Below are 25551 nucleotides of genomic sequence, written 5' to 3'. Positions count from 1 at the left end.
TTGTAAACACTACTGCCATTCGTGCAGTTTCCAAAGCTAGAGGCTTGTGGCTGTAATCCAGCACTCAGGAGGGAGAGACAGGTGGACCAGTAGGACGGATCCTTCTCCAGCCACTGTGTAGTGAGTTTGAGGCCAGCCTGGCTCAGATTCTGTTTTAAAAACAAAACTGAATCATCCATTGCCTTAATTTTTATCACTAGTTCATTTATGAATTCTGCTGGCATTGTATTAATAGATCTAGTGAATCCAGTTTGTTATTTTTGTGTTGCCCAAGCCACCATCTTCTCCTGTCTATACCCTGGCACTAACCTTCCTGACTTGGTCCTCTGCTGCTTCAGTTCCCTGCTCTCACCTCCACCTCCCTCAGGATCGGGTTAGAATCCACATGTATGAGTATATGAGGGACATCATGAGCTCGTCTTTCCATGTTCAAGTCTATTGACATCATGCAGATGCATTGGAGTTGGCCACAAGAGTAGCTTTTTATATCATAGAAGCCAGCACACACTGGAATCCTTACCCCTGTCTGTTTGTTAAGTATGCTGCCCTTAAACTCTGCCTAAGTAAGTTTTGCCCAGAGATCATAGAATTTAGCACCATGAGGCATTACAGCTGCCCTGTCCAGTTGATGGCTTTTTATCAGACTCAGAGCCAAGCCAAAGCCTCTGTGCTTGCTCCAGAGCCTGTGCACTCCGCCTATGTGCTATAGCAAAGTCAGCAGCCAGTAGGTCTTTGTCATGTGGGTGGATGGGGATAGTGGAGGCTGGATGTATAGGTTGTATCTGTACATCAGAGTAATCTATAGCTGAGGCCTGTTCATATTTTCTACTATAGTTACTTGATGAAATTTCTTAAGATTTGCATTAAGAGTTTTTGATTATTCAAAATTTATCTTCAGATTCCAGAAGCCAAGGCCTTTGAAATAATAATTTTAAGAACTTTTCTGAAATAAAATTATTACAAAATTTTCTAAAGTAAAAATGTCCTAAGCACATAATTATTAATTCCATGGTTTGTATTATCATAAATAGTTAAAATTTGAGTCAAGTACATTTTAGTAAAACTATAATTGAAAAAGGTAAAAAAGGTAATTTAAGAATAGAAGGTTTCAAACTTAATTTAAAACCGTTGCTCATAAAACATACATTTGTGTGCTAATTCTGTTGCAAGATTAGTCTGAATACTTAAAAAATTAGGTATATACTTTGTGGTGGCACCTATAGTTTATGTTGAAATCTTTTAAAACTGTTTGATAGGGAAGGCCATCATGGGCATGCAGTGGGCATATAGTGGCAGCTTTGTACTGCAAATTTAAACTCTACAAACTTTATACTCAAATTTAAATAGGGTTTGAATGATTATGAGATTTAGTTGTTAATTTTTGGCACTGTACTCTTCAATGACAGTGCAGTGATTTAATAATCAGCTACTATGAACATTCTAACAGGAGGTGCCGTCTTCTCTCGTAGGGTGTATTTCCGAAATCGCTGGGTGAAGACTGTCCACCCAGTCGTGCATCAGTACTGTTTGATCTCAAGCGCACACTCCACCTTTCAGATGCCCCAGAAGGAAGATATTCTTAAACATCGAGTGGTGGTGGTCACACTGAACACTTCTCAGTACCTCTGCCAGCTGGACCTTGAACCTGGTATGCCCACTCACCACAGGTGGTTGTCTCCCAGGGTTAGAGGATGTGTTCCAGTGACAAGTGCTGTCTTGTGGGCCACATCTGGCCAGGTGTCTCTTTCACCGGAATGCAGCTGCCTGTGTCCATTTATTAACTTGTTTCTTGTCTGTGGCTGCTTTTATGATGCAAAGCTACAGCGGGATCTTCTGCAGGGACAGAAGCTCTTTGGCCCTTGACTGAAAAACATTTGCCATTCCACCTGTTCTCTAGGTGGTATCTGTTCACTATTGATCAGTTCAAATTTGGACAGTTGTGTGTGCGTGCATTCGTGTGTGTGTGTGTGTGTGTGTGTGTGTGTGTGTGTGTGTGTGTGTGTGTGATTTGTTGAGGTTTTTGCTAAGTTGCCTTTGCATCATGTAGAAATAGCAGTCATGGTACTTGATTAAGGTTTCTTATTTTTAAGAATTTATTTGTGTGGGTCTGAGTGTCTGTCTATGTGTCTGCATGCCCAGGTGAACTAGAGTGTGCCTGTCTATCTGCATGCACAAGTGAGTGTGTGTGTGCGCCTGTGTGGGTTTATAGGCATGTCTGTGTCTATGTGTCTCCATGCACAGGTGACTGTGTGTGCCTGTGGAAGCCAGAGAGGCGTTCAGGTGTCTCTCCCATCACTCTGACTATTCCTTTGAGGCAGAGTCTTCTGCATATCTGAGGTCAGGTTTTCTTGGCTAGGTCAGAAGCCAGTGAGCCCAAGTGATCCCCTCTGTGTGTCTTTTGGAGCTGGGCCTACAGGTATAGGCGGGATGCCCTGCTTATTGTGTGAGTGCTGGAACAGAACTCTGTAGCAGGATACTTATTCTGCTACATTGTATTCACAGTGGAGCTCAGTGATTAGGCAGTAGAAGAGGAGGCGGAGCTGGGAGAGAAATAGAGGAAAGGGAGGGGAAAAAGAGGAAGGGGAGGGGAGAAATAGAGGAAGGGGAAGAGAAGAAGGAGGCTATCAGCCATGGAGAACACACTGATGGGTCGAAAGCTGTCCTGGGTAGCAACTACTATCAAAAGGTTAGATATTGGGTAACAACTCTAATTGTGTGGGCATCTTGTTAATTGAGCAGTTCTAAATATATAAATCCTTTAGATAATCATTAAGCTTTAAGAGTCTTTTTTTCTACTGTACTGTGAGGATGGTAGATATTGTCGGGGGGTTCAGCTGAGCTTTGTGGATGCAGTGTGGGGGATTGACAGAGCTATCCCCCACGTTGGCGTCTTGTGGGTCTAACTAGCATCTAACTAGCCGGAGCCCCAGTCAGAGCCGAGGAGCAGTGGGAACATGGTGGCTGTCTGGGAACAAGCTGAACCAGGCGCTGTTTTCTAAATAGCACCCCTACAGAACTCTAGTCTTATTACCGTGCAGTAAGCACCCTTTTCTCTTCAACCGTCTCTCTAGCCCCTAAGCTTATGAGTACATGTTAGGACTATGTAAAAATCACTTTTCATTTATCTAAACTTTTAATTTATTTATTTATTTTATTTTTTATTTTTTTTGAGACAAGCTCTTACTTTGTAATTCGTGCTTGCATTGAGCTTGATATGTAGCCCAGGCTGGCCTTCAACTCACATTCTTTTGTCTCAGCCTTCCGAGTGCTAGGCTTACCGGTGTGTGCCAACGTGCCCAGCTCAGTCTGATTTATATGAGCACAGAAATCTAAGCTGGTGAGTTGAGTGTGGTAGAACTTGAGCATGAGAAGACGGTCCAGTCACTCCAGTAGGTTCTTCAGCAGGGCTGTCCTGCTCTCACTGTAATTGTTAACTTCTGTTGGAATTGCCTTTAAGGCCACTGACATGTTCTGCTGAATGTCTGAGTCCCTGGAAGGCACAGGCTGCTCCTGTCACTTACATTTCTGGTACTTGGCCTAGGGTATAGACACCTGGAGCCCCTGGAGTTTAAGAACTTAAAGATAAAAGGTTACATTTATCTTAAGTGAAGGTATTGGCAGCTGACTTTTTCTTGTTGAGGCTAGGTTTAATGGTAAAAAGGCGTTGGAATCGATAAGGGAGCTGACTAACCTGGGCACAAAGGAAGACCCTGTTAGATGAGACTTCCTTTCCCTGCCTGTAGCTCTTGGCTCGCTGTGAGGCAATCCAAGGATGTGTTCAGAGGTCAGGGTACAGTGGCAGCGTCCTTGCAAACTGGGTCTGTGATGGTCAGCTTGGGAGTGTTTACTCACCTTCTCCCCAGATGCTGATACCTGGCAGTGTATGCAGACAGAGTTAGCTGCTGCAGCACTGCTTGGTGAGAGGGGAGTGGCTAGGAAGGGCTGGGGTAGAGCTGTGTTCACTGGGTCTGCAGGTACTGTTACATTTTATTCCAGTCTATTCTCACTCCAACCCTATGGTGATTATCTTACAGTTAACAGAACTAAGACTCAATTTAAGTCACTTTAATTGATTGATTGATTGGTTGATTGGTTGATTAATTGCCTTTTCTTTCCTTCCACTTGCTTTCTCTTCTTTACTTTCTTTTTCTTTTTTTGTTTTTTTGAGACAGGGTTTCTGTATGTAGCCCTGGCTGTTCCTGAAGTTAATCTGTAGACCAGGCTGGCCTCAAACTCAAATCTGCCTGCCTCTGCTTCTAAAGGGCTAGAATGAAAGGCAGGCAGGCAGGCACTTTTAGAAAAGGTGCCGCTTAAGTAGTAGGCAGCAGTTTTATGATTTATGCAGTTTCTGAGAAAATGTTAACAAAAGAAAACATAGTTATTCTTTTTAACCTTTTAAAAATACTAAAAACATTTATTTTTTATATGTGTGTGCATGTGCATGCACTGATCACGTGCATGTGTACACAGGTGTGTACGTGAAGTTTCCCACAGCGTCCAGAAGGTGTCACATTCCTGGAGTTGTGTGATTATGTGCTATCCACCATGGGTGCTGGGGAACAAACTCAGGTCCTCTACCAAGAGCAGTACATTGGAGTTTAACCTCTGTGTCATTTCTCCAGCCCCTAATCTTTAAAAAAAAAAAAAAATCCTGTTTTAAGCTGATTGTCTAGATTGAGGTTGGCCTTAGAGCACTTATGACTTGGGTTAACTAAACAAGCTTTGCCTAGCAGAGCAGGAAGCAATTGCTCTGTGACGGTATTCTCCTGTGGTATATCTTCTAGGGTTCTTTACGCACATTCTGTTAGATGAAGCTGCCCAGGCCATGGAGTGTGAGACCATTATGCCTCTAGCCTTAGCTACTAAAAACACACGGATTGTTTTGGCTGGTGATCATATGCAGGTAGGTGTCATTTTAGTCCCTGTTTTGTGAGTTATATTTTGGTGTTTAATATTTTATTTTCTAAAACACCAGTTGTAATACCTGTGAGTGCTCTTGGCCTCCCAGCCTTCGTTCCAGCACCTTTAGAGTTAATTTTTATGGCTAGCATATAGAGTAGTAGGTTTCATTATGGAAGAAAGCCTTGCTGATTGTTAATACTTATTTGTCATAGTGTCCGTCTGTCTGTCTGTCTATTGAGGCATTTACTTGTTTATTGAGACAAAGTTTTACTGTGTAGCCCAGGCTGGCCTCAAAGCATGGCTTCAGTCTTTTAAGTTCTGTGATTATAGGTGTGTGCCACAACATCCAGTCTGAATTTATTATTTTATCTTTTAAGCAAGTCCTTTAAAAATATTATTCTTAGTGTGTGTGTGCCCACACATACTTGGTGCACACGCAGAGGTCAGAGGACAGCTCACAGCCATCAGTTCTCTCCTTTATCACATGGATGCCAGGATCAAGCTCAGGGCATCAAGTTTGATGACAAGCACCTTTACCCACTGAGCTATCTCACCAGTCCCCAGTTTATTATAATAGCTTCATATGAATTAGTAATATTAGTTTTATCATGCCCATGGAAAACATTTTCAGATCTTTGGAAGCCTGTGGGTTGTGTTCCGTCATCTTCTCTTTTAGGGTTGCTTGCCGTCTGTAGTCACTTGACGAGTTTAAAGCAATTGATTACTAGTATAAAGCAGTTTTGGTTTTAAAGTAACTGACTTAATTCTCTTTAAATTAGTAAGTTGTTATGTGGGAGAGACGGCATAACTGTAGATACTGTTGTTGCGTTACACTGAGAAGTGGGAGTTCTAGTCTAGTTCCATGGAGTAGTAAAATGGTTTGTAGACAATATGAGTGATTGTTTTTTGTTTTTAATTTTTGGCTTGCTCCTGCATTTAGTATGTTAAATACATAAGATATAAATACAGAAGTTTTAGTGTATAAGTAGATTAAAAAATACTATTTATATAATCTGGTTAAATTTTCTTTGTATGTTTGTCTGTTACAGCTCAGTCCTTTTGTTTACAGCGAGTTTGCCAGGGAGAGAAACCTTCATGTTTCATTGCTTGACCGACTCTATGAGCATTACCCCGCCGAGTTTCCATGCAGGATCCTCCTCTGTGAGAACTATCGCTCCCATGAAGCTATCATCAAGTAGGTGTGAGCTGTCCCCTCTGACTCACACTTCCTGTGGGCTGTGGGAGGGAACCCGGCAAGCACATGGCCAGGCACAGATAATTTATTTGTGGTCTCTTGGGTGTTTCAGACTATGCCTAACTTGTTGTTTTTAAAAGAGTACCTGAAAATCCAGAGTTGTGATTCTTCATAAGAAATAAGGCAGTTTGAGTACTAAAACTAAAGGCTTTACTGGGCCTGGAATATTTTTCTGTGAGTTTTTATATAGATATATTTTTTATGACTTAATATGTAATCTATATGAAAAATGGCATACCTCTGTTATCTGCTCTAAAAGAAGGAAAGAAAGGAATTTCAAGGGGGAAAATCTCTAATGCCGAGTTTTAAAAAGAGTCCTCTTAAATACAGTACACATGTGAAAGACACATCTATAGGACAGTTGAATGACGAGTCCTGTGACCAGCATCCAGCTGAAGGAGCAGAGCATTGCCAGAAACAAACTCTGTAAAAGCTTCCTAGAGTTTAGTAATGGTTTTGTCATGCCCGTGGAGACCATTTCTGATCTCCCTAGGAGCAGTTGCACAGGTTGTGTTCTGTCATCTTCTGCAGTGACAATGCTCTTCCATGGTTGCTGGCCATTTGTAGTCAGTGATGGGTTTAGGACTAGACAGCATGGTTTTTGGCAAGGTTGGAGACAGCAGTTGGTGTATTGTATCTGAGTCCATGTGTTTTTGTGTTTGGATGAATAGTTACACATCCCTTATGCATAGGATGCAGTCTGAGGACTGTCACTAAATTTTGTGGTTGTGTGAACCTCATAGAGTGTGTTTCACAGATGTCAACAGTGTTGTCAGTCTCCTAACTCAGTCTCATGGAAAAAGAAACATGAGGCATATGAGGCTGCCTGTGCGACATGACCGAGCCCTTTACAGGGGTGTTTTCAGTCAGAAGGATACACTCTGAAATAATAAAATACAGCAAGAACATAGGGCGGTTATACAGTTATTTGGAATAGGACGTACTGTGCATCCCTGTCCTTTGTTGGTTTGTTTGCTCCAGCATAACCACAGACACAGAGCTGTCTTGGTGCTGTGTGCTGGTTGTACTAGGAGTCTTTCAGCTCCCATGTAGACCATGGGGTCCATTGTTGACCAGAGAGTTGTTAGGTGACACATGGAGGTGTATGAGCCACATGCGTGGAATTATGTGTTAGCTAAGAACATGCAGCTTAGGGGATTTCCTCACAGAGCACAGTGTTCAGCTAGCAGTGAACGTTTCTCATTTTCTTTGTATTCTGGCTTCATTTCTTACAAAATGAATGCATTTAACAGTGGTGTATAGGGACCTTCTCTGTTATCACTATCAGTGTTCTTAGGACATTATTGGCATCACAGGTGTTTGGACAAAAATTAATTGTGGGCATAAATTAGTATTAGAATTTGACGGAGTCTTTGTAGGTAACATGGGTTTGGCTGACAGATTCCTCTGTTCTTTTTCGCAGCTATACCTCCGAGCTTTTCTATGAGGGTAAACTGATGGCCAGTGGGAAGCAGCCAGCTCACAAAGACTTCTACCCACTTACGTTCTTTACAGCACGGGGGGAGGATGTCCAAGAGAAGAACAGCACGGCGTTCTATAACAATGCAGAGGTACCTTCTGATTTAATACTCTCTGCTCTGATTCCATTGAGCATTTGTTTTGGATTCAGGGTTGACATAGTTTGTTGATTTCTTTTACAAGAAAATATAGTAAACTTTATATTTATTTATTAAGATGAATCTATAAGAAGTAAAGATTTGATTTTCTTTTTGTAGTAATATTAAAACAGAAAATGCAACTTTGTTAAGAAAAGCCAACACATTCTGCCACAGAGCATTATTGGCTCAGATCTAAAACAGACTGATTAAATTTCTTGCTCAGACTCATAGGAGACAGACTTTTTAATTAGGAAGTGTTGAATCACAGAGTCCTGTGCTTCAGAGAGTCCACATGGTTGCCAGTATTGACCTCATGGCTTCTTTTGAGCCTGCCAAGGTTTCTCTTCCAGTTTCTGGTTTCCAGAGAGCATGTGGATGGCCTGAAGGGTCACTCACAGGCAGGCAGTCTAGGAAGCCTGTAGCTAAGATGGAGGAAGTGTATGGCTGTCTTTAGGGACCAAATTTCTAAATTCTGTTCGCTGTATTTACAGAGAAATGGCCTTTGTTACATAACACGACTCATTATCTATCTATCTATCTATCTATCTATCTATCTATCTATCTATATCTATATCTATATCTATATCTATATCTACATCTATATCTCCCTTTACAAATTGATCAGAAGGTTATAGTTAGAATTCAGTGCAAGAAAGCCATCAGTGCCACTTGCTCAAACCCTAGCCCAAGGCAGGAAGCCTGACATTTTCATTAGTCTGTACCATTTAGTTTTAGAACAGGTAAACTTTTCCTTAGGTATTGCAAGGCTGATGGTGGCCTTTGGCTTTCCTTTGTTGTTCTGTACCTAGGCTGAAAGCCAGTGCCCTGGTCATGATAGGTGGGAAGGCTGACAGAGTAACAGGCAGGACCCTAAAATCCAGACGGTTTGAGGGTAGCACCAGGGATCATAACCACAAGGGATCGGATTCAGTCAAAAGGGTACTGGGCCTTTTTCCTCCCAATCTGTTTTCAGGTACTCTCCAAGCTGCCGGATATGTATCGCACAACTCCTCTGGACTGTCTACTTTATTCAGAGTATTTTGGAAAAGGATTACTTTTATATTGTGAAAGGGGGAAGACAACATTTTTGTGACCTTTAAATATTAGACATGTAGCTTTAGAGAAATTTTTTTGTTTTGTTTTGTTTTTTTGTTTTTTTGAGACAGGGTTTCTCTGTATAGCCTTGGCTGTCCTGGAACTCACTCTGTAGACCAGGCTGGCCTCGAACTCAGAAATCTGCCTGCCTCTGCCTCCCAAGTGCTGGGATTAAAGGCGTGCGCCACCACTGCCCGGCTTTAGAGAAATTTCAAGTGACTTTGAACTTAACCAGGACGTGGTTGTTTAGTTCTGGGAGTTACTGCTGTCAAAAATTTTGAGGTACATTGCCCAGGGGCTCTTCCATGGATGGAAAACCAGGTTTTGGTTTACTGCAGCTGAATCCCAAGGGAAAAAATTAAAGTGAATATTAATTAGATAATTAATGGCATTAATTTCATGTACATTAAAGTGAATATTAATTAGATAATTAATGGCATTAATTTCATGTACATATATAATATATTTGATCATATTTATACCCCCTGCATTACAGGGTAGACTTTGTTTGTTTCAAAACAGGTCTCACTATGTATTCCTGGCTAGCCTGGAACTTACTGTGTAGACTAGGCTGGCCTTGAACTCACAGACATCTGCTTGCCTTTGCCTCCCAAATGCTGGGATTAAAGTCATGCTCTGCAATGCTGGCCTTTCTTTAATTATTTTATTTATATGTATACATGTATATTTGGTTTCTAATGTATTTGTTTATTTTGCTACTTTTGTTTGTAATTGTAACTTATTTTTAGATTATTAATTATATCATTTTCCTCTTCTCTTTCTTTTCTCCAGTTCCTCTCCTTCATATTTCCTCTTACTGTCTTTGAAATTCCTGGCCTCGTTTTTTCTTAATCGATGTGGGCGTGTGTGTGTGTGTGTGTGTGTGTGTGTGTGTTTGTGTGTGTATGTATGTATATCCATCTATCTGTCTTTATCTGTATCTATCCCTAACTATATAAATACAGCCTGTTCAGTCTGTATGAAGTTACTTGTCTGTGTGTTTTCAGGGCTGACCATTTGGTGTTGGGTAACCGGTTGATGTGCTTTTCCCTGGGGAAGACTTTTTCTCTTGCTCTCAGCAGTTGCCTATAATTCTTGGTCTAGGATTGTGGCCCAGTGAACTTCCCCCTTCCTGTTAGCTTGTCTATTACTATTATCCTTGTTCAGGTCATGTGTAGTGGTCATGTTTGATGGGTTAGCTTCTTGGATGTTTTTAGGAGACAAAGTCTCATAGCAAACTTTCTCTTTCTCTGGCTCTTACAATCTTTACATTCCCCCTTCTGCAGTGGTTCCTGAGCCTTGGGTGCAGGGGTTGTATTGTGGATAAGTATGAGTTGGAACTGGGCTTTACAACTCTGCATTTTGATCCACTTGGTTTTTGTAGTGGTAAGAAGTTTCCTTGATTGAAGAGTGAGAGTCACACTTGTATCTGGATATAGGGGTAAATTTAGAATGTAGCTATACTGGCTTATGCTGGCTTAGTAAAGTGTTGGTTGTACGTTTTCCTCCAAGGTCCATGACTTTACTAGTCCTGGGTAGGTGGCTAGGTTTCCATTCCCAGGAATGATTTTCCTCTTGTTGGATGGGTCTTAAGTTTAACTCTAGAGCTGTTGGTTACTGCTAAGACATGTGTGCCAGTATTGTACCCATAGGGTTATCATGTCATGCTGGTCATTATGGTTCGTAACTGGATTGGACAATTGGTTGCTCTCCCTTTGGGAGATTGCATGGTGCCTTCCTGTATCATGAGAGCTTGTCCTCAGGGAGGAGGTTTCACCTTTGATCCAGCTGTGTTCATAGTGTATGGTGTCTTCAGCAATAGGGATTTATCTTCCACTTCTGGGTAACAGCTGTAGCCTATATATTGTACTGGGAGTCTTTTAGACAACCTTGACCAATAACTCAAAAGAGGATTTTTTGTTGCTGGTTCTGGTGTTTTGTTAGCTAGTCTATGGCGGGGATCTTTATCAGCCCAGATGGGAAAATTTCATTTAAACTATGTAAGTACATGTATAAGCAGACATGCGTGCATTTTATATTTAGTTGTTTAATGTTGTCTCTAGGGCCAGCAGTATGTATCTAATCAGAATCCATTTCAGGTATATGTAACTAAATTTCAGTGATATTATTTGAATATATAACATCCCCTAAATAGCTCTACATCCACCCCCTTTCAGCTTTTATTTTCATACATATTTTGTCAATGTTTAATAAATTGTTAAATTGTGTGTGCATATTTCTATTTTAAAAATTCCAAGAGAAGAAAAGGGACAAACATACAGAGTTTATAACTTAACATTCCCCTTATGGGGAGATCCATGGTGTTGAGCATGCTATCTGTGTGCCCTACCACTGAGCTACCTACCTGCCTTATATTAATATCTATGAAGTGTTTGCAATCTCTTCCCCTCTCTGGATGGGTTTGTGTGACCGCCTGGCATAACTTTCTGCTGCCTCTTTTGTGCTTACTGTCACACATAGTGCGTTTATACATGTTGTGCTTACAGTCACACATAGTGCGTTTATACATGTTGTGCTTACAGTCACACATAGTGCGTTTATACATGTTGTGCTTACAGTCACACATAGTGCGTTTATACATGTTGTGGCTCGACATTCATTATTTTCTACATGTTCTTGATCACTTGGGGGAGGAAGGAAAGGAGCAGCTGTGCTCTGTAGTGCTCCGGGTCACGTCCGATGTGCACTCTGTGGATGTGCACTGCTGTGTGCTGCTGACATTTGGTTTTAGACTCAAGAATGGTCGTTAGTATTTCTGGCCAGTTATTTTGCTAGTTGGGAATTCTCTCAGGTGTTGTTTATCTGGAAATGTCTTTATTTTGCCCCAGTTTTGAAAGTTTTGCTGGATGTAAGATTTTTGGTCAATTTTTCCCCCACCGTGGTGAATTCTTCTTGTCTTTTTGGCCTCCGTTTTTGTCTGTCTGTTTGTTTTTGCTCTTTTCTGATGAGAAGTTATGTCTTTATCTTATTAGAGTCCCTTTGTAAATATGCTTGTTTTTAAGATTTCACTTTTTTCTTTGACTTTGAGCCTTTTGACTGTGCTATGTCTGGGTGCATAAGTTCACTATATTTATATGTGTTTTAAATCACATATGAGACAGGTTTTTCTGTGTAGCTCTGGCTATCTTGGGACTCACTATGTAGACCAAGCTAGCCTCAAACTCAAAGAGATCTACCTGCCTCTGCCTCCCAAGTGCTGAGATGAAAGGCCTGTACCTCTTTGACATTTTTATTAGTATGTCTTACTTGTATAGAGTAACAGGTTTCATTATGGCATTATCATGTATGTACTTTGGTCATGTTTATTCCTCTCTTCTCCTTTTTTTTTTTTTTTTTTGGTTTTTCGAGACAGGGTTTCTCTGTGTAGCCCTGGCTGTCCTGGAACTCACTCTGTAGACCAGGCTGGCCTCGAACTCAGAAATCCACCTGCCTCTGCTTTCCAAGTGCTGGGATTAAAGGCGTGCGCCACTACTGCCCGGCACCTCTCTTCCCCTTTCTTATTCCTGATAATTGTTCTCTTTCTTCTCCCCCTACATTGTACACATGAGAGGTAACGTAAACTTTTGTTGTTGTGAGGTTGGTCTATTTCAGGCTTTCAGGCTTACTCTGCTGATCTCCAGTTCATCCATTGCCTGCTCCCTACCCCACACAAGAAAACCTAGCATAAGTTTTTTTTTTTTTTTTTTTCTTTTTGATGGCTGAATCAAACCCATGTGTGTGCATGCGTACTTACATTTATATCACTCTTTGCTAATCCATTCGTGGACAGCTGGCTGACCCCACACCTTGCTGTGATCTGTGCAGTGGTGAGTCAGGTGTGACGGCATCTCTTCAAGCTGACTTTGATTCTCTTGGCTAGTCCCCAGAAGCAGTGAAGCTTCCTCTTGGGGTCACTATAATTTTAATTTTTTCAGAAGCCTTCCTACCGATTTTCTTTGAATACATTTAATACATTATTTCTTTTCTTCATCTGATCTTCTCTAATATTAAGCACATGTTGGAACTTAATGATACTCCTTTTTTTTTCTTCATGAATTTTTTTCTTACTTTTGGTTGTACACTCTGACCCTCCTGTTTGCTGAGTCCCTCGGTCAGCAGAGATTGTTGGATGCTGTTGGAGTACTGTTTTTTCATTTGTCTTTCAAGTTTTCGGGCACAAATTATTCTAATTGTGATCTAACTGAAGTTGGCTTTCTTGGCAAAGTGTTGCCAGCTTGTGAGGCTTGCTTTTTGCTGTTAATTATCTGTCTGTCTGTCCATCCGTCCGTCCGTCCATCCATCCATCCATCCATCTTTTCAAGACAGAATTTCTTTGTGTATCTCTGGCTGTCCTGAAACTTACCCTGTAGACCAGGATGGCCTTGAACTGAGAACTCAAGAGATCCTCCTGCCTTTGCCTCTTGAATGCTGGGATTAAAGCTGTGGGCCACTGCTGCCTGGTTAAATTGTATTTTTAATATGTGTCAAAGTGTAGGTATGTGCATGTGAGTCCAAATGCCTGGGGAGTCCAGAAGGGTTTAGATCCTCTGCAGCTGGAGTCCCCTGGAGTCCCAGACAGACATTTGTCAGCTGCCCCATGCGTGCTGGCAACCAAACTCAGGTCTTCTGGAGGACTAGAGAGGATTGCTAACTGCTGAGCCATCTCTCCAGCCTCCAGTAGAATCTTCTGCATTTAGATCAAGGACAGTTGGGGCCAATGATGATTGCTGGCTGCTGAATGAATGTTGAGTAGGGTTTCTGTCCTGAGAAGGACTGTGCTCTTCTGCTGTGTGTTTGTTATTTAAACTTAATGTTTTTATTGATTATTTGGAAATTTCATATAATGTGCTCTAATCACATTCACTTCTCAGTCTTCCCAAGTCCAGCCCCTAGCCTTGTGACCTCCCCCAAAATAAAAGAAGAAAAAAAAAATACTAAGTCTAATTTGTGTTGCTCATATACACTGGAGCATGGTCAACTTCCAATGGCCAGCCCCTTAAAGAAAACTGAGTGTAGACATCCTCTGTTCCCTCCCACCAGAAGCCATCAGTTGGAGAGAGCTACATTTCAGCATCCTTATCACAATTTTGAGGAGTTCTCTTCAATGACTTCTTGTTTAGATGGTTTCTTTTTGGGGGGAAAGTAAGGTGAGGCAGGAGAGAAATTGCCACAGAATTCTTATATGTCTCTAACTTTCATCCGTGTCTGCAGTCATCAAGACTACTGCAAAAGAAGCCTCCTTGCCCCTTTATAGTCAGTGGCAGCATGGAGCATGGGCTTCCAAATGGTTTCTGGCTACAAAACAGACCACAGACACTATCATTCCCATGGTATCAGCTTGGGCTGTGGATATCGACATGGCCTTTACTTGGGCAGCAGGGCCATGGATACCAGCATGGCATTAGAGGCAGCACAGACCATGGACATCAACATGGTCCTTGGTGGTAACACAGAACATGAACATTAACATGGCCTCTGGTGGTAGTACACACCACAGACATCCATGCAGCCCTTGGCCACAACATGGACCATGAACATTGACATGGTCTCTGACATGGGCAGTATACTGCCCATATCACTTTGCTCTCACACCCTTTGGTACCTCCCTGGCACACATGGCTCTGTTCTGCCATCTTTCTAGTTTTCCTTCCAGTTTCCACTTTAAAAAAGTGTCTTCCCATAGGACCTGCCCATCTCTAGTTTTCTGGGGACACTATGAGCCTGCAGACTCCTCTGCCGTTGCTTTGTCTCCGCTGAGAGCTTCTGTGGGTCTCTCAGGCTCCTCAGAGCTGCTTTGTGGTCCCATGTCGGGTCCCAGCTTCAATCACAGCCATGCTTCAGGTTTTTATCCTTGATAGCGTTCCTAGATCTGGTTGTGTAGCACCAGCTCCTTCACACACTCCAGTAGCTTGTAGATGGAGTAGATGTTGAGGTGGACCAGCTTGAAGCACTGGCTCTAGGTCCAGATGGCAGCTGAGTTGGTCAGCATACACTAGTGTCTTCCAGGTGGCCGCCCGCCTGCCTGCCACGGGTCTTCCATTCTCCTGTGGTCTTGTTCAGCTCTCCCTGTGCCATAGGATGGGACAGGTGCAGCTGCTGCCAGATGCTTTGTAGACTTTTTGCAGTGGTGATCTTTGGAAAATAGAGTCTGCCAGTGTTTACTGGTTGCTAAAACCACCTGCAGTATCTCCTTCCACACAGGGATCTGAGGGAGATGGAAATTGGCTGCTGAAACAGTTCAGGAAGCAGTCCCCTGGGTGAATGCCCCAGCTGCTCACTGTTCTTACAGAGTCTACAGATTTTGTTAACTAGATGCTTCTTCCTTGCTTATACGGTCTTTGATCTCTACTGTCTTTGCTGATTTTGACTAGTCTGTAACAGATCTGTCAGGAGGCAGTTGTGTTACCATTTTATGCTACCTAAAATGTAAGAATATGAATGGAGGGGAAGGATAGGCTAGTGGTTATAGAGTATTGCTTCACAGTGGCCTCTATGATGGTTTTGTATCAGAATGTCTCCTGTGTTTCACTTGACTGACCTCTGTCTGTCCACATGAACAAAGACAAGTTTTTTTTAATATTTCTTTTTGTCGGAGACACTGTGATTTCAAATAGAAATGATACTAAATAGTAAATAAATACTATAGTTAGAAGACATCATTTAAATTTTCTACTTTAGCTATATGCCACTAGAGTCTTTCTGGCTCTGGATTGAACTTGCCAGATAGATAGATAGATAGATAGATAGATAGATAGATAGAGAACTTGCCAGATAGATAGATAGATAGATAGATAGATAGATAGATAGATAGATAGAAAGAAAGAGGATAGATAGACAGACAGGGCTCTTTTCTAAGTAAGAATCTTTTAGGAGTTAAGGAAGATGTTTCATTAGCCTGTGCCAAACATTGAAACTTTTTGATAATTCATTGAATAAAGTAGATCAACTTATACTAAAAACTCTATGTAACCCAGTCAGCAGGGTCTAAACAACCTATTTTATACAATACTGTAGAAAGTTCATGCGGTGGCCAGTTAGAACTTGTATCATAAGTAGGAACAGATTCTGAAAGTCTACTTGGAATTTGTCTAGTCCCTGCAGAGGTTTGTGTCACCTAGCAGCTACTGGATGGTTTACATCAGTAGGGGATGGGCGACAATACCAGGCCTTGCCCTCCTGGGACTCTGGTGCACTGACTGTCTGTAAGAACCTTCTGGCTGGTTGGGTAGTTTCCTTGGCTTGCTCTGTAGAGGACTGAGAACCACGAAGGTAGTGTAGAGTTGCTTCCCTCCTGTCCCAGCTTTACTGTGACATTTCAGCCCTTTTTACTTTAAGAATCGAGGTCATGGTAGGTGTGGCCACTTGCCCAGCACATTGTCTTAGTTTTAGTGTTTTTACTAGTCACATTATTATAGGAATTATTACAGGATTTTATTGTTTGAAACGTGCCAACAATGTTATCTTTTGTGTTCTTGTCAGCAATGTACTACTCCCATTTATAGATTGTTTTTTAAATGGCATTTGCTAAAATGTGTTCCTGTGCCAGTCTCTTTCAGTTACCATATTCTTTACCCAGACACCCAAACCCCAGTGGTAATTTTAACATATGTGCTTGTTTAAAGGTATTTGAAGTGGTGGAGCGTGTAGAAGAGCTGAGACGGAAGTGGCCAGTGGCTTGGGGGAAGTTGGATGACGGCAGCATCGGTGTGGTGACTCCATACGCTGACCAGGTGTTTAGAATCCGAGCCGAGCTTCGGAAGAAGAGGCTCTCAGATGTGAATGTAGAAAGGGTGCTCAATGTCCAAGGTCAGTGCCTGTTGGAGTGCGTCACACTGGTCACAGGTCTGCAGGTGTGTCCATAGTGGGTTTCTAATTCCCTTAAGTAATCTTAGGTCTTTAAGAAATCTAATATTAAAGAAAGAAAGAGGGGGAGGGAGGGAGAAAGAAGGAAGGAAAGAAAGAAAGAAAGAAAGAAAGAAAGAAAGAAAGAAAGAAAGAAAGATCATTACTTTTTTGAGCTGGCAATGATACAAGTTTTTTAAATATTAAATTTACATGTTTATTAAGGTTCCAATACCCAAATAAGGATATATCGTATTAACAAATTGACTTTATCTATTACCATAGTTATGTAATTCCACAATATCTGTATGATATAGCTATAACAACATATAACATAATACATGCTGTTGTATTACATTTGGGGATTAATTTGAAATATATTATCTGTAGACTTCCTTAAGTGACTAGGTATCTGCATACTTGTTTTCACTGTTCATGAAATGAGTTGTTTTAAACTTTGTGCCTTTTAAATATATGAGATTATTATTATTTTCTCTTTTTATTGATTCTTTGTGAGTTTCACATCATATATCCCCATCCCCTCAGATCTGCCCTTTGTCCTTCCAACCTCCCCTCAAAATAAAAAAACACAAAAATAAACAACAAAATAAAGCATAGAAAACATCTCACTGAAACTGTAGTGTGTCACAGTGTGTCCCACAGTTATATCCCTCTGTCCACACACCTTCACTTGCAAATATTCATTGCAATGAGCATTGGTCTGGCTCAAGATCTCTGGCTTCTGTGACACCATCAATATTGGATCTTCATCAGGACTCCTCCCAGGTATTCTGTTGTTGTCCTGTGTCATGGAGATCCTGCAGCTTTGGAACAGCAGGATCGGCCCATTCACTTTACCCAAACATTTGTAGATGGTATAGATTTTGGGGTGGGACATCACAGAGTCCTAGATGTGGGCCTGGGTGGTGGCACAGCTGGTCAGTGTATTGGCACTCTCTTATCTGCACCACCAGATGAGCTTCCCAGCAGTACTCTGGCTAGGCCTCATGTCCTTGGGACCGGCTCACCAGCACCTATGCCTCCAGACCAGATAAAGCAGTATTCTATTGTAAACACCAGAAAAAGTCTAATAGTGTTAAGTGCATGGTGCAACAGGAAGAGTAACCCAGTGTCTGGATCTTGGGGAGCAAGCAGCTCCCTTCTACCCCTGTCTCAGCCTCACTCAGTTGTCTATTTTAGTAATGGACACAAATGCTCTGCTCAAAGATTAGATGTAAGCCAGCCTATGCTCTGTTGTATATCCATATGGGTGGGAGCAGGTGAAAATGTGGGGTTAAAGAAGAGAAAACTAGAGATCAAATGTTTGGAGCCTTGCGGTAGAATGAGGGGATGTTAGATTATTGTAAGAAACAAATGTTATGAAGCCAGACTGTATAAAGCTTCTTTGTGAAGTCAGATGTGTCTGCTCTGCTTGGCAGGAGACTGAGTGGCTCTGCTTCAAGGAGAAGGCTGCCATGTTGGGTGGACACTGGCCTAGATAATCTCAGAGATTGGTTCCAGCAATATGATTAAAAAAAAATGAAGTGAGGCATGGTGGCACATACCTGGGATGTGAGCACTCAGGAGGCCAAGACAGGAGGATCCTAAACACGGGGTTTGAGGCCAGCCTGGACCACGTTTAGAGCAGGCCTTGGCAATTTAGTAAGACAAAGTTGGCATGTTTTCAAAAGCAAAACAGAATCATAAAATAACCTTTGTGTGTGTGTATGGTAAAATATCCACAACAAAACTTAACTATTTTGAGCATTTTATGTGCAGTTCAGTGGCCAGTAGTGCATTCCTGTGGTGTAGTCCTCACCACCGTCCATCCCAGGAGCTGTCTATCTTTTCAAACGGAGACTCTGTGCCCATTAAATAATACCTCCCGTTACGTTCCGTCCTTGGCTAACGCTAGTCCATTCTCCTCTCTCTGTGGGAGTTTGATTACTCTAGGGGCCTCTCTAATTAGACTCAGGCAGTTCAGCCTGAGTAGCTCTTACCCAAAGTGCATGAGGTCAGACACATTGAGATCTCAGGGGTCCAGTTTACGTTTTTTTTCCCTCCACTTACATGTGTCCTTTTGTGACTAGGTTTTGTTCACTGAATGTAGTGCCTCTGAGGGTCATTCATATAGTAGCATGTGTTAGCTGAGTCACTTGTGTGTAATCACACTGGTTTGTCTGTGCTCACTGGGTCACGTTTTTTGGCATTGTGATGGAGGCTTCTGTGAGCCTGGGTGCAGGACCTCATGAAGACCTTGCTTGCAGTCTTGTGGGATTTGTCTGAAGTGGACTCGCTGAATCAGATGGTCACTGTTTCACTTTTGAGGAACTGCCACAGTTTCAGAGCAGCCGTGCACTTACAGCTGTGCCTGTGGTTGGGCTCTCTGGTGTCTTTACCAGCTCCTGTGGTTTAGCCAGTCCAATTTTAAAGATGTAAGATTTACTGTATCAGTGATGCAGGGTGATGATCTGTCTTTCTTCCAATGTTTTTGTAGGAAAGCAATTCAGAGTTCTGTTTCTTAGCACAGTGCGCACACGCCACACTTGCAAGCACAAGCAGACACCAATTAAAAAGAAAGAGCAACTTCTGGAGGACTCCACCGAGGACTTAGATTATGGTTTTCTATCCAACTACAAGCTTCTCAATACCGCCATCACCAGAGCACAGTCCTTGGTTGCTGTGGTGGGCGACCCTGTTGCTCTGTGCTCTATTGGAAGGTGTAGGTAAGTCTATCACTGAACTGTGGGAATCTAAATGGGAAACATGGTGTAATTTATATCTTTATTCATGTGTTTGTTTGTACGACCGCATGGTGAATTAAAATCTGCCTTACTGTTACCTGATGTCCAGTATTAGTGAGAGATCTGTTATTTAGATCTGTTGATGATACATGCATGTTTCATTTCAGTCAGTAAGCAGGCAGCAGGTAGACCTTAATGTACTTCAGTCTGTGAGCAGTCAGCAGATGCCCCCAAGTGAGTCTGTACTCTGCACTCTTCTAGCCTGGAGATGGTCAGTGAGCAAAACACACAAACATCTCTGTTGCTGTGGTGGTTACACTCTACAGGGTAGGAAAGGAGACTGACAACAAACTGAATGAGAAAATCGTGTAGGATTTGACTAAATCAATGAGAGGGGAGGGGGAGGGGGAGGGAGAGGAAGGAGGAGCACTTAGGGGTAAGAGATGAGGTGAAGTGTTGACTAGAAAGGCTGTGCTCAAAGGAGGCCTCCTCAGCAGGCTGACTCCCCTGATGAGCTGACTTTGGAAGTGACAGGGTGAGCTCTGTGGTTGCCTGTGGCTAAGGTCTTTAGGCAGAGGGGCAGCTGGTGCCAGAGTCTGAGCTGGGACATGTCTCTGTGCACCTTCAGTCGTTTAAATTGTATACTGTCTACTGCCTCTCCACTACCCTTGCTTGGTTATTATTTTAATTTCATAAAAACTTAATTTTATGCTTAAGTTTATTTTAGATGATTTCATATATGTATATAATGCATTCTAATAATTCTCAGTTCTAAGTTTTGATAATTTTGTAGTCATTTTCTTTTAAGGTTTCTGCTTGTTTGGTTTGAGACAGGGTCTATGTCTCCCTGACTGTCCTAGAACTTTCTATGTAGACCAGGCTGGCTTTGAACTCACAGAGATACTCATGTCTCTGCCTTTCAAGTGCTGGGATTAATCGATGTTAGGATTATTCTCCACTCCATTTTATTTTATTTTATAATGAATCTTTATTTTATATTGTATGTATATATTTGTGTATGGGTGTGCGTACATGAGGGCAGGTATTTAGACTTACAGGTGGTTATGAACAACCTGATAAGGATGCTGGGGACCAAGCATAGTCCTCTAGGACAACAGCAATGTCCCTAAGCACCAAGCTGTGGCTCCAGCCCCTCCACCTCATGGTTTCAAGGCAGGTCTCTCACCAGCTCCACCTGGGGTCACCAGTTGGCTAAGGACCTTGTCCCTGCCCAGCTCCTTCTCTGGCCTCTTGCCCCCACTCCTCAGTCCTGGGATTACAGGTTGGGCCCCCACACTGGCTCTTTTTTACTTTCCCCTGAGCCATCTGTGCAGCCCCGTGTTAATAGTATCTTCTACAAGGGAAAGCTGTTAACTAAAGAATCTGCTTCTTAGGTTAGGGAAGAACTTTTTCTTTTTTTAAAAAAAAAATAAAGCTCATAGGTTTCATAGCTCACCTACGATCAGTTCTGTGGTCACATGGTATCAGTTTTATGTCTGAAAACTGATTGCCATTTTTTTATAATCACTAACGACAACATCTGGGGAAAGGAGTGCATTGTAGAAATCTCTCTCTCTCTCTCTCTCTCTCTCTCTCTCTCTCTCTCTCTGTCTCTCTCTGTCTCTGTGTGTGTGTGTGTGTGTGTGTGTGTGTGTGTGTGTGCGCGCGCGCATGCATGTGGGCCTTAATACCGCAGCCTGGGTCTGGATGTCTGTAGGCTACTTTGTGTAGTTGGGCCTCCCCTTCCACCTTTACCTGCGCTCCGGGGCTCACACTCAGAGCCTCATGTTGGCACTTTGTCTGCAAAACCACCTCACCAGTCAGGACTAAGTGTGTTATCGAGTCTCCTACCTTCACTCCTGTCCTGAGAGTTTTGCTTTAGTGACTCAGCTGTCTACCCAAAGTGTGGTGGTTAGTGTTAGAATGCTGTGGTGTTTTGTCGTTTATGTTTATGATCAGAAAGTAAAAAGTAGAAAGATGTGGAGGCAAACAGCTCTGCGCTACGTTGAAGAAGTTATTACTTTCTCTACTCAGATAGGTGAAGAATTCTTCCTGTGGCCTGCTGTTGAGTTGGGCAAGGCTAATTTTTAGCTTGAAGCTGGGTCCACTGATGGCTTATTTCCAACTGCATCTTGGGTATACAAAGGACCGAAATTAATTCATGTGCTAAGCAGAGTGTTTACTGGGGAGTAATAAACTATTGAGATGTGGGAGAGATTGCACAATACTAATGTTGATTGCCTCTGTCATTTGGATAGTTTAAATCATCGTTCCAGTTCATGGGTTGATAGTGATAAAAATCAATAATAACAACTTTGCAAACAGCCAGTATAGTTAACAGTACAGGCTGAGTCCAGGAAGCAGTGTGACATGAGGCCCTGTCAGAATGGATGGGCGAATTCTTAGAAACTTGGCTTCTTCAGCATCTCCCACCTTGTGTGCTGTTTATTAGAGAGTAATGTGGCATTCTCAGTGTCACTGGAGTTTCCAGAAGTGATCCCTCTGTATTACACCAGCTTAATCTTGGTTTCTTTGTTACTGTTTTGCACAGAATGTCAATTACTCTGAAAAAGATATAATGAACTTCTTCCTTCCCTGCTAGCAAATATTAATGCAACAGCTGCTTCTGACCGCCATCCCTGCTGGATGCCCCCTGTGTGCTATGCACACATTGTTCCATTTAGTCAGATCAGCATCTGTCCAGTGTGGCTGTTTGTTTTCATATTAAACGGGCAGCCTGACGCAGTGGATTTAACTTAAAATGCTGAAGGTCTTATGTGGTTTATAAAACACTTGTCAGAGGGACTTCAAAACTCAGGCCTTTCTCATGAAAGAATGGCTGCATGACAAAACTGTGTGAAGTCAGGGAGAGAGATGTGGTGAGAGCAGGCGGTACAGTGATGTCATTGTTCCACATCACAGCCTTGGAGGAATTCTTCCTTAGAGCAGATTTCATCATTAGCACATTTCATTAACTTGGTGAATATAAACATTTAATGCATGTATAGAAAATGACCCAAGCATGATACTCAGTATGTTCCAAAGACAGTTAAGGAATACTTATCTATATATCTATATCTATATGAATGAAAACAAAACTAATACAAACTTAAGACATACTTACTTTGGCTCATGCTTTTTAGTTATTACAAGCAATGTTCAGCTAGAGAAATAGTCAGGAAAGTGCTTGGGTCAGAAGCACGAGGACCTGTTCAATTTACCTGTTAAACTTACAGGAGGACATCCTTCCCCCCATGTCCCCCAAAATCTTTGTGTAGGGCAGCCTAGCCTCACTTTTGGATGGTGAGAAACCTTGTCTACAAAACCAAAAATCAAAGCAAAGCAAGGTTGACTCTTAAAGTTGACCTCTGGCCTCTGTCTACATGTAGGGGCACAGTTATACACAGGCACTCAGTCACATACATAAAAGGAAAAGTAGCGCCATGTTTTCTCAGATGTGAAATTACGTTATGGTGAATGGACAGAAGTGGTTTTCTAGCCATTATTTACAACAAAAGTCAGCATAGTAACGGGGTATGCTAAGGATGGAAGCCTCTGACCAATTGTGAATTATCATCCCCATGGACACACTCAACGTTCTCATGTGATCTTCTACTTTCTGTTAAAAATTCCTCATGATGCCAGTTTGAGTGGTCCTTGTAAGGGACCTGATGTCCTGTTGAGGTGGCTCAGTGACAGCTCCTGGTTCCAGTTTGGCAACCTGAGCTTCATCCTTATGGAGGAAGGAGAGAACTGAGCTCACAGGTTACCCTCTGACCTCTACTCACATGCCACGGCACACATGCACATGTGCGTGCATGTACACATACAGACTTGCATATACTCATAAACACACAGAAGTGTAATACTTTTAAGAGCTTTTATGGCGAGGAAAACCTAATTTCCTTTCAGCTTTAAAACTTTGGGGATAGGCAAAATGGCTTAGCAGGTAAAGGCCTTTGCCACATAAACCTAGAGGGGGAACCATTGTTACAGAAGTTGTCCTCTGGCTTTCACATACATGTCATTGAATGTGCTCCCTTAAAACAAACAAAACAACACCCCCTCCTCCTGCCCGACTGTTTTTGTAAGAAATAGTACATGCTTACCTAGGCTGCAGAAAACCCTGTGTGCTCTCTGGAACCCTTCTCCCTGTGTTTTTCTCTGAAAGTTTAGAAGTAAGAAGTTTAATGAGAAATGCAATAAGGAATGTTGTTAATACTGTTTATTCCATGCTGTGGACAAGGAATCAAGGACAAGGAGAAACATGACAGATGTCACTGAACACTGCAGTGAGAGACACAGCCAGGGCCATTTGCTCTGACGTGCACTCTCTCTCACTCTTAAATCTAGACTCTTTTTTTTTGAGGTTGGCTTGTTTTGCCCAACATTTCAAACTCTATTTTCCATAATTTATTTAGCTCTTAGCACTTGGTTGATATTATAAGTTGTGTTTATGACAGGCATCTCTAAGAGAAAAATATATTAGTAGCTGGTTATTTTTGAGAATCCTCATGTGCATTATTTCTTCATGGCTCCAGTTTATATTCTGATTTGGTTTTATGCGCGCGCATGTATTTGTGGAAGTCTGACAAAATACTTTCCTCCCTTTCCACCTTGTTACTTTTGTGTCAGTATGTATGTGCCATTTGTATGTGGGGTCTACAGAGGCGAGAAGCCAGCTCCCAGGAGCTAGAGTTGCAAGCCATCTGATGTGGGTGTTAGAAACTAAAGTTGGGTCAAATGCTCTTCTACCCATCCCACCTGATTTTCTTGAGATGGGGGTGTCTCATTGTGTTGCTTCTCTATCCGGCCAGCAGACAGGAACAACACAACTTGGAGTTCTTCTCAACGCAGTTTATTCAGGAACCCTTTACAGTCTTCTCTCTGGAATCCCCCATCCCCTTAACGTCAGTCCTTTTATTCCATGCCTGTCCCATTCAGAACCTGCCACGTGCAGGTGCACATCAAATGGCCCGATTCTCCGTGGCAATGAGTCTGCACATGGCTCTGTCAGGGAAAGGAGGGCGGCGTGCAAACTGCGCTCAAAACTCTGCAGGAGCCATTTTAGCTGTCTGCGCCTGGGACTCACCAGTTCCCTGGATCCTCCTGGGTTACAGGCTCTACCCTAGCCTTTGTATGGGTATTCTAGTTCAGAACTCAAGTCTTCATGCTATGCAGCAAGCATTTTACCAACTGAGTCTTCTCCTTAGCCCCATATAAGGTTCCTTCTAATCTGTAATTCATACTAATATTTTATCTGTAATTCATACTAATTCTCTATGAATGTAGTATATCGATACAGTCCATTTGTTATTTACTGGTGAGTTCTGAGAAAGGCAGTTTTGGGTGCTGTTACCATCAAATGACTGTCACAGCAAATATTTACACATACCGGAAGGACAACCATGACATTGTTTGGCAGAAGCCATCACTTTAGTGTATGCAATATGGTGTGACTAATTGTTATGCAGAGTATAACTGTTTGCAGATGTGTATATGTGCATGTATCATTATAAGTATATAATACATGTATGCAGATGTGTTTGTATAAGACTAGAGGTACAGATGTTCTATAAATTGAGCTACTTTCAGTTTTGAAAGCTTCATTACATGGTTCAGAAACACGTGATTCTGTATTAGTATGGATGAGCCAAAGTTTCTTATGGTCTTGTTATATATTGCATGCTCCCAGGCTATCTACACGTTTGTCATTGAGAAAGATTCTATCTACATTGTACTTAGATAAATATTAGGCTTAAGAGTTTGAGGTGGGATGAATCTTTGGAGAGTCAGTTGTGTTGGATGGTGTTTTGTTGGGACAAATGCGTGAAGAAGTGTTTTCCTAAAGTGGACTTAGGTGAACTTTAGGACTAAGGTAGACTCGTGAAGGAACATTTTGTTGAAGCAGACATAGGTGAAAAGATGTTCTGTTAAAGTGAGCACCTGAAAGGACACATGATGAAGGATTTTTTGTTAATAGCATGTTTGTATTGGTCTGTCTTACATTTTGTAGTTGAGCTGTATTTGTTGGCACTTCATAGAGAGAAATACACCAAAAAACTCCTGGTAGTATGCTGTAGTTTTTTGTCAT

General features: G+C 42.0%; 1 protein-coding gene across 7 annotated transcripts in view; it reads left to right on the top strand.

Moving 5' to 3' along the window:
• Positions 1-25551, top strand: part of Helz (helicase with zinc finger) — a 131277-nt gene that overhangs the window by 75176 nt on the left and 30550 nt on the right. For all 7 annotated transcript variants that reach the window (XM_076935571.1, XM_076935575.1, XM_076935574.1 and 4 more), the window contains 6 exons: positions 1470-1648; positions 4785-4903; positions 5952-6097; positions 7581-7728; positions 16494-16677; positions 19211-19439. In XM_076935571.1, the coding sequence (XP_076791686.1) occupies positions 1470-1648; positions 4785-4903; positions 5952-6097; positions 7581-7728; positions 16494-16677; positions 19211-19439 (1005 nt within the window). The remainder of the gene's footprint in view (positions 1-1469; positions 1649-4784; positions 4904-5951; positions 6098-7580; positions 7729-16493; positions 16678-19210; positions 19440-25551) is intronic.

Source organism: Arvicanthis niloticus, chromosome 6 (assembly GCF_011762505.2).
Source record: "Arvicanthis niloticus isolate mArvNil1 chromosome 6, mArvNil1.pat.X, whole genome shotgun sequence".
NCBI lineage: Eukaryota > Metazoa > Chordata > Mammalia > Rodentia > Muridae > Arvicanthis > Arvicanthis niloticus.
The sequence above is the reverse complement of the archived record's forward strand: the minus strand, read 5'-3'. Positions and strand labels throughout refer to the sequence as shown.